Source organism: Equus quagga, chromosome 1, assembly GCF_021613505.1.
Source record: "Equus quagga isolate Etosha38 chromosome 1, UCLA_HA_Equagga_1.0, whole genome shotgun sequence".
Taxonomy (NCBI): domain Eukaryota; kingdom Metazoa; phylum Chordata; class Mammalia; order Perissodactyla; family Equidae; genus Equus; species Equus quagga.
This window is the reverse complement of record NC_060267.1, coordinates 11,862,410-11,871,189: the sequence shown is the minus strand read 5'-3', so window position 1 is coordinate 11,871,189 and position 8,780 is coordinate 11,862,410. Positions and strand designations below refer to the sequence as shown.

Sequence of the window (8,780 nt, the reverse complement as noted above, 5' to 3'; positions counted from 1 at the left end):
AGAGGTGGGACCAGAATTTCGAGACTTTGGGATAGGAAGGGGAGGGCTGAAGTAATAAAAAAATAATAACTATTTACTGATGGTACCATGCGAAGCATTTTAGGTTCATTCCGTCGTTTTTAATTTTCACAAAACCCATTGAAGTGAAAATCATTATCCTCACTTTAGAAATTTAAAAAACTGAGCTTAGAGAAAGAAGTTATTAGTCAGTGATCATTGAGGTTCTAACAAGTGAAGCATAGATTCAAAACCAAATCCTCTGACTCCAAACCCCAAACTTTAAAATTCCTACATTTTCCAGCACTGCCTTCCTCCTTGATAACAAATCAGAGATTTGGATTTTTGAACAACCACATACAGCTTGTCAGAATATTAGATTTATTCACTCTGTGTTTACTACCTTCTTTTACATCCCAAGACTCGCATCCCAGAGTCTTAAACCACTGCTTGTTGTATGTACAGCCCACCCCCAGGAAGGAGTTGGAGTTACTACTTCTGACACCAAAGGGGTCATGGTAGTTGTTTCTTCCAGGTCACCCACACCTGAGGTGCCCCTCAAGCGCTCCTCGCTGGTCTCTGGCAAAGGAGTGTTTGCCTGTTTTTCATCGTAATACTGGATCAAGCGTTGAACTCCGGCCTTCACTGCAGGTTTCAGTGCAGCACTGATCGCTAGTCCTGTGGGCCCTCCTGACAGTCCAGCCATGGTTGTTAGAAGGTCATAACCCAGATCTATGACCCCATCTTGACCTCGTTCCTTGGCCTTGTCGGAGCAGTTCTGAGCAGCATAATACAAAGCTGTGCCCAGGTTGTAGAAGGTTCCAACTCCTGGCAACAGCTGAACTATATTGTGCACACTTTGCTCCTGCTCGTGTTCACAGTCCTTGTTGGGGAGGGAGCGCCGGGCCCTCTCTTGGCCTGGCTGCTCCCTGGCCAACAGCTGCAGAGCAGAGACCAGGGCATCCGCTGACACCGCCCTCCCTGTGCTTCTTCCTTTCTCCAGCCCTTGAAGATGTCTGATGAGGATCTGTGTAGCGTTTACACCGCCCTCGCGGACGAGCTGAAGCTGCAGGGCCCGTACATCAGCCTGGCAACCAGCTTCCTCCAAGGCGATCATCAGTGAGAGGCCTATGAGGAACTTGGGTAGAGGGGCCATGTGGGTGAAGCCAGGCAGGGACTTTGGGAGCAGGGTCTGGCAGGACAAGGGGTCTGAGGAAGATGGCCAGGATCCCGAGGCTGAGGGAAGGAGCCTCAGGACATTTGTCTGGTTTCCATGTGGAGCAGCATGAGCAGGGCCTAGCAGGAGGTAGCAAACGAGCAGCTCAACTGGTATCATGAGTCTGAGGCCACGCATATCTGGAACAGAGTGCCCTGGAGAGGGGAGAAACCAGAAACACACAAACCATGCCCCTAAGGCCTGTGGTCCAGGAGGAGCCCAGGACTCAGGGCACACCCCATCCATCACCTCCAGGCTTCTGTTCTTTTTAGATAAACGCCTAACAGTAAATGCAACCCGATTGTTTCCACTTGTCTTCCTCCATTTTCAGGTCATCAGAAACTTCCTCTGCCTTATTTCCACCCATTTATAGGGGGCCCCAAATTACCACACAGTCCAGGTGAGAAGTGAGACTGCCTCAATAGGCTTGGTAGTTCCTCGATCCTGCTCCTGAAGTTCTGCCCACTTCTCTGTCCCACAAAGAAAAATTAATTGCTTTCTCCTATGATCAGTAAGAGACGTAATCTCTGCAAATATTTGTCCACTTGTACTGGCTGCTCGAACCTTGTCCCCTTGCCACACATTCGACCTCAATACCTAAGTCCCTGTCCTTTCGCATTTCCTAGAGGTCCTTGCCACATTCCCACTCTAGCTTATAATAGGAGCCAGGAGACCCAGAATCAGAAGGGGTTAGATGCCTATGATTCTCTCTTATTTTATTTCTCTTTTCAGTTTAAAAATATTAGCAAGCTACAGCATTTGGTTGGGCATTTAGTACAGGGTAGATGAATGGGAAAAAGGTTAAAATGTCTCTCGTGCTTAGTACATATTATATGCACAGTATACGATAACTGAAAAAAAGACAAGAAAAAAGGGAAAATGGAAGAATAAACAGAGACTGAGAGCTACTAAGTGGAGAGGGGCAAGGCTAACACTAGTCACATGTGGGTTTTAGCACTGGGATGAGATAAAGAACATACATCTGTCCTAAGTAGCCTCCAGTGTTTCTAACTACTTATTGTGTCCCATCCTTGAACACAGTCCTGGGAAAAGAGACTTGTCGCCTAGGTGACATTGAATATCTGAAGTAAACCTGGACAAATTCCTGAATCAATTTCTTGTAAAGCACTTCAAAATAATCGTGGGACATTTGATAAATAATATTGTCATCATCCATAGACACTGAGAACCTCTCAACTTGACAGCAAAAGCTTTGAATTGTATCACCAGTGACATGGGAGATGGCTTCTCAGCAAACTCAATCACTATCTGCACTAAGCGGTAGACCAGCCACCCCAGTGGGTATGTTTGCCACCGTCAATACATCCCTCAGAGTGAGTAGCTGAGTGTTGGATTTATCCAAGCTCCCCTGCGGGTCCCCCCAGATCCCTCAGAATGACCTTAGTATTGCTGACACCTTCTTCCTCGATGTGCTTTTTACTCTCATGGATGAGGGTTTTGGTGGTGTCCTTTCCTCCCATCCTCACAAGCTCAAGTTGCAGAATGTGGGCCTCAGTTGGGCAGCCAGCCTCCTCCAGGACCACTTCCAGAGCCAAGGTGGATAGGTACTCAGGCAGAGGGGCTAAGGAGGGGCTGTGTGCAAGAGATCTTGGCAGGTCCTGGGGTCTGGGAGAGGGATCTGGTTGGAGAATGTGTTCAGAGGATGCCCAGTTTCTGTGAAAGAGGGCTGGAAGGTCAGCACCCCTTTCTGGGCATTTCTTGGAAAGGCAGCCACTGAGGACAAGACACAGCAAAGGAGTAGCACAGCCTGGCTCATGGTGGGTCAGCAGGAACAGGCCCGTTGGAAAGAAGCAGTGCTCAGGTTTGGAAGTGTGGAAAGGCTTGGGATGAAGCAACGCCAAGACTGGGCAGAGCTAGGAAGTGTCTTAGCCCTTGGAAACTTCAGTCACCCTGGACATACCTCACTCCCACTCTTAAACGCTGTGGGAGATCCTCAGTGTTTTGAGGAAGAAACAAAATGGTCCAATTATCTCCTTTGCTTTGGTATCTTCATGACCTGATGACTGTTTTGATTTCTTTTTTTTACCCCACCTTCTCCCTTACTCCAGGCAGAATCATGAGAAATCCAGAATGCCAATGACTTGCAAAACAGTGAAGGACATAGCATTTGCAAATATTTATGTGTCTCTTCCCACCTCAGACTTTGTCCTCCTCACCTTTGCCCCATACTGACAAATAGGCCTTTCTTTCTTCGGCCCTGTTGGTCTTGCCCCATATCCCTATTGTCCCTAGACCTATACATGAGATGAAGAGAAGTTCCTCTGTACCTTCTGAGGGGGAGAAGGGGGAAGGCAGAAAGGCTGATGATCTCTGGGAAGGGATCTTCCCCAGAGTTCTCCTTATTAAAACAGTTCTTCTAGGGCCAGCCCCGTGGCCCAGTGGTTAAGTTTGCGCGCTCCACTTTGGCGGCCCAGGGTTTCACCAGTTCAGATCCTGGGCACAGACATGTCACCAGTCATCAAGCCATGCTGAGGCGGCATCCCACATGCTACAACTAGAAGGACCCACAACTAAAAATATACAACTATGTACCAGGGGGCTTTGGGGAGAAAAAAGGAAAAAATAAAAAAATCTTAAAAAAAAAAAACAGTTCTTATTAAAAGAATACATTGGGTGGAGGTGCAGGGAAACTGGACAGATTGGAAGGTCAAACCAAATCAGAGCAACTTTTACTTTCTCACTTTTCTTTTCTTTTCTTTTTTTTTGTGAGGAAGATAGGCCCCGAGGTAACATCTGTTGCCAATCTTCCTCTTTTTGCTTGAGGAAGATTGTTGCTGAGCTAACATCTGTGCCAATCTTCCTCCATTTTGTGTGGGATGCTGCCACAGTGTGGCTTGACAAGTGGTGCTAGGTCTGTGCCCAGGATCCGAACATGTGAATCCCAGGCCGCTGAAGTGAAGCTCGCGAACTTAACCATGATGCCACTGGGCCAGCCCCAACTTCTTCTCACTTTTCCATTTCCAGTGCAAAACACAAATAAACGTTCATCAGCTGGATAGTATCTCTTCCAAATCTAACCAAAACTCCAGGAATTGGACTTCATTTGGGGTTTAGGGGTAACTCTAGTCCAAAAATTAGGGGAAGACAGTATCTGATGCCTTCTAAAACTGGTACAAATTCCTACATATCATTACAGCAAAAAGTTTCCTCGGTGCTATCACTCACCTCTGATAGACAGCCAAAGGGAACAGGCCAGAGAAAGGGGCCCAGAGTCCTTCTCTCTATTTCTTTCACCTCTCTCAGTTCCCAGCAGTGGCCCCTGAGAACTAAGAGCAAAGACAGAAGAAAGAAGAGGAGGAGGTCTGTAAGGATACACTATCAAAAAACTGGAAGAAGTGAGAGCTACATGCAAAGGGGTCCAACACTACCTGAAATTACTAGACCCTAAATCCTTGGGGAATCCCTAGGACTCTATGGTTTCTGTGTAACAATGTAGCAAAGGGTAAAATATTTAATCCTTTTCTCCTAAGACCTATCAAAGAGCAAGAATATCTACTCTTACCACTTTTTCAGCATTGTACACAAAGTCCTAACTAGTGTAATGAGGAAAGAATAAAAAATTAATGGCATAAAGCTAGAAAGGAAGAAGTAGAACTATATTAAAAAAACAACATGCTTGTTTTTGTAAAAAATCCTAAGGAGTCAAATTTTTTTTTTCTTTTAAGATTTTATTTTATTTTTTTTCCTTTTTCTCCCCAAAGCCCCCGGTACATAGTTGTGTGTTCTTAGTTGTGGGTTCTTCTAGTTGTGGCATGTGGGACACCGCCTCAGCGTGGCTTGATGAGCAGTGCCATGTCCGCATCCAGGATTTGAACTGACAAAACACTGGGCCACCTGCAGTGGAGCACGTGAACTTAATCACTTGGCCACGGGGCTGGTCCCTCAAATTTTTTTTTTTTAAAACTACAAGAACTAATAAGTGAATTTCAGAAGGTGACAGGATAAAGCGTTAATATAAACAAATAAATTATATTTCCGTATCCTAGGAGCACACATTAAAAAGTTAACTTAGAAAAGCAATTCCAGTTAAAATGGTGTTTAAAAAACACATAAAATTCCTAAAAGAAGGAAGAAGATAAGGATGCTCACTTTTGCCACTTTTATTCAACATTGTACTGCAGGTTCTAGACACGGTAATTAAGCAAGAAAATAAAATAAAAGGCATCCATATTAGAAATGAAGAAGTAAACGATCTCAATTTGCAGATAACATGCTCTTGTATATAGGAAATCTCAAAGAATCCACAAAAGATTATTAAAATAAATGAGCTCAGCAAGGTTGTAGAATACAAGATCACTATACAAAATCAATTATTTGTATACATTTGTAATGAATAATTTGAAAATTAAATTCAGAAAATAATTCCATTTACAATAGTATCAAAAAGAATCAAATACTTAGGAATAAATTTAACCAAAGTAGTACAAAACTTGTACACTAAAAACCACAAAGCATTGTCAAGAACATTAAAGAAGAACAAACTAAACCCAAAGCTAGCATAAGGAAGGAGATAATAAAGATTAGAGCAGAGATAAATAAAATAAAGAATAAAAAAGCAATAGATAAAATCAATGAATCCAAAACTGGTTCTTTAAAAAGATCAACAAAATTGACAAACCTGTAGCTACACTGATGAAAAAAAAAGGAAAGACTCAGATTACTAACATCAGAAAGGAAAGTGAGATGCACAGCAAAGGAAACCATCAACAAAATGAAAAGGCAACCTACCGAACAGGAGAAAACATTTGCAAATCATATATCTGATGAGGGTTAATATCCAAAATATATAAAGAACTCATATAGTCAATAGCAAAAACACAAACAACACAATTTAAAAATGGGCAGAGGATCTGAATAGACATTTTTCCAAAGAAGATATACAGATAGCCAACAGGTACATGAAAAAGTGCTCAACATCACTATTCATCACAGAAATGCAAATCAAAACCACAGTGAGATATCAGCTCATAACTGTTAGAATGGCCATTATCAAAAAAACAAGAAAGAATAAGTGTTGGCAGGATGTAGAGAAAAGAGAACCCTTATGCATTGTTGTTGGGAATGTAAATTAGTGACGCCACTATGGAAAACAGTGTGGAGGTTCATCAAAAAGTTAAAAATATAGCCAGCCCCAATGGCCTAGCAGTTAAAGTTCAGCACGCTCCGCTTCAGAGGCTCGAGTTCGCTTCTCAGGCATGGAACCACACCACTTGTCTGTCAGTAGCCATGCAGTGGCAGTGGCTCACATAGAAGAACCAGAAGAACTTACAACTTTACACAACTATGCACTGGGGCTTTGGTTGGAGGAAGGAAGAAAAAAGGAGGAAGACTGGCAGCAGATGTTAGTTTAGGGTGAATCTTCCCCTGAAAAAAAAGAAAAATTAAAAATAGAATTTCCATGCGATCCAGCAATTCCACTTCTGGGTAGTTATCCAAAGGAAAGAAAATTCTAACTGGAAAAGATATATGCATCCCCATGTTCATTGCAGTGTTATTTACAATAGCCAAGACACAGAAGCAAACTAGGTGTCCATCGGTGGATAAATGGATAAAGAAATTGTGGCACATACACACAATGGAATATTATTCAGCCGTAACAAGAATGAAATCTTGCCATTTGCAACAACATGGATGGACATTGAGGGCTTTATGCTAACTTGAATAAGTCAGACAGACAGATTACATGTAGAATCTTAAAAAAAAAAACCAAATTCATAGATACACAGAACAGGTTGATGGTTGCCAGAGGCAAGGGGTGGGGATGGATAAAATGGGTGTAGGGGGTCAAAAGGTACAAATTTCCAGTTATAAAATAAAAAAGCCCTGGGGAAGTAACATACATCATGGTGATTGTAGTTAATAATACTGTATTGTATATTTGAAAGTTGCTAAGAGAGCAAATCTTGAAAGTTCTCATCACAAGAAAAAAAATTTTGTAACAATGTGTAGGGATGGATGTTAACTAGACTTGTTGTGGTGATCATTTCACTATATACACAAATATCAAATCATTACGTTGTACACCTGAAACTAATATAATGTTATTTGTCAGTTATAACTCAATTTAAAAAGAAAAGGAAATGAAAGTGGGGACATTACTACTTATTTTACAGAAACAAAAAGGATTTTAAGAGGGTACTACCCCACCCAGACCTGCTGAATCAGATACTCTGAGGATGGGTTAAAACTTGTGTTTGAACAAGCCCTACAGGTGATTTTGATGTACACTCAAGTTTGACCATACCTATTACACTGTTAAAGGTGACAAAGCACAGGTGGCGCTGGGGCTGGGCTGAATGGATCCTGAAGATCTAAATGTGAACAAGGCAGGACCCATGCTATTTAGGAGCTTGCAGTTTAGTGGGAAGAGTACCAAATGTGCTATAATGCCATAGGATTGGTGCTATAGCAGTGGAATGAACAGAGGCCAGCTGCCAAATTTTCTCCAGAGGTTCAAAGAGTAACCAGGACAGCTTTTCAAAAGAGGTGACAACTGAGCTGACTCTTGAAGGTAGAGGTTCATCAGGAAGACAGGTGGGGTGTGTGTGTGTGGTTGGAGCCTTCCAGTAGAGGGACTGACATGATCAACTGATTAGGGGCATGAGAAAGCCTGCTTTTGGAGGATGGAAAGTGGTCCAAGATGAGGATGACTATGATGTAGGAGGTGTGTGTGTGGTGTGGCCATGACGCTGCAAAGCTTGGCCAAGGCCAGGCATGCCACTCAGAGGCCGTGCACTCTGTCCTGCAAACAGTGGGGAAGCAGCAAGTGGCTGGGACAGGGAAGTGATACAATCAACGTCATGTTTTAGAATGATAACTCAGCGGGCAGCATGGAAGATGGACGTAGAGGAGGAGGAGATTAGAGCGAGGAAGACTAGCAGGGCAGCTGCTGTGGAAGCCTTGGTCAGAGAGGTGACAAGGAACAATTTGGAGGCAGAATCTAGAGTAGTCAAATTCAGAGAAACAGAAAGTAGAAGGGTGGTTGCCATGGGCTGAGGGGAGGGAGAAAGGGGGAGCTATGGTTTAACGAGTATAAAGTTTCAGTTTTGCAGGATGATAAAGTTCTGGAAATGGGTTGCGCAACATTAATGCACTTAACCCTCCTGAACTGCACACTTAGAAATGGTTTTGATGGTAAATTTTACGTTACGTGTTTTACCATAATTTAAAAAAACTAACAAAAGGAAGTGAGAAAATTACTTCTTTAGTTATAAGAGGTTTTTTAGAATGAAGAAGAAAAAATTCTCAGATTGAGTGGACTCACAGGATAGCAGAAAATTGATGAAAAAAGACTCATACTTAATGTATTCGTCTGCCAGGGCTGCCATAACACAATACCACAGACTGGGTGGTTTAAACAACAGGAATTTGTTTCTTACAGTCTGGAGGCGAGAAGTCCAAGATCAAGGTGTTGGTTAGTCCTGAGACCTCTCTCCTTGGCTTGCAGATGGCTGCCTTCTTGCTATGCCCTCATATGGCCTTTCCTCTGTGCGTATGCACTCCTGGTGTCTCTTCCACTTCTTATAAGGACACCAGTCCCATTGGA

General features: G+C 42.9%; 1 protein-coding gene across 1 annotated transcript; it reads right to left on the bottom strand.

The window, feature by feature from the left end:
• Window positions 1–361: 361 nt before the first annotated feature.
• APOF (apolipoprotein F) lies at window positions 362–3,401 on the bottom strand. Its single transcript, XM_046681902.1, has 3 exons — window positions 3,391–3,401; window positions 2,631–2,839; window positions 362–1,368 (listed from the first exon to the last, which is right to left on the bottom strand). The coding sequence occupies exons 1-3, from the start codon at window positions 3,399–3,401 to the stop codon at window positions 407–409; spliced, it is 1,182 nt and encodes a 393-aa protein (XP_046537858.1). The 3' UTR covers window positions 362–406.
• Between the last annotated feature and the right edge of the window lie 5,379 nt (window positions 3,402–8,780).

Bases quoted from the DNA above. Each gene is read 5' to 3' on its own strand.
- APOF (XM_046681902.1), bottom strand. The intron at 1,369-2,630 runs GTGTCAGCAATA...TCCCCTCTCCAG, and splicing joins AAAGCACATCGAGGAAGAAG to GGCACTCTGTTCCAGATATG.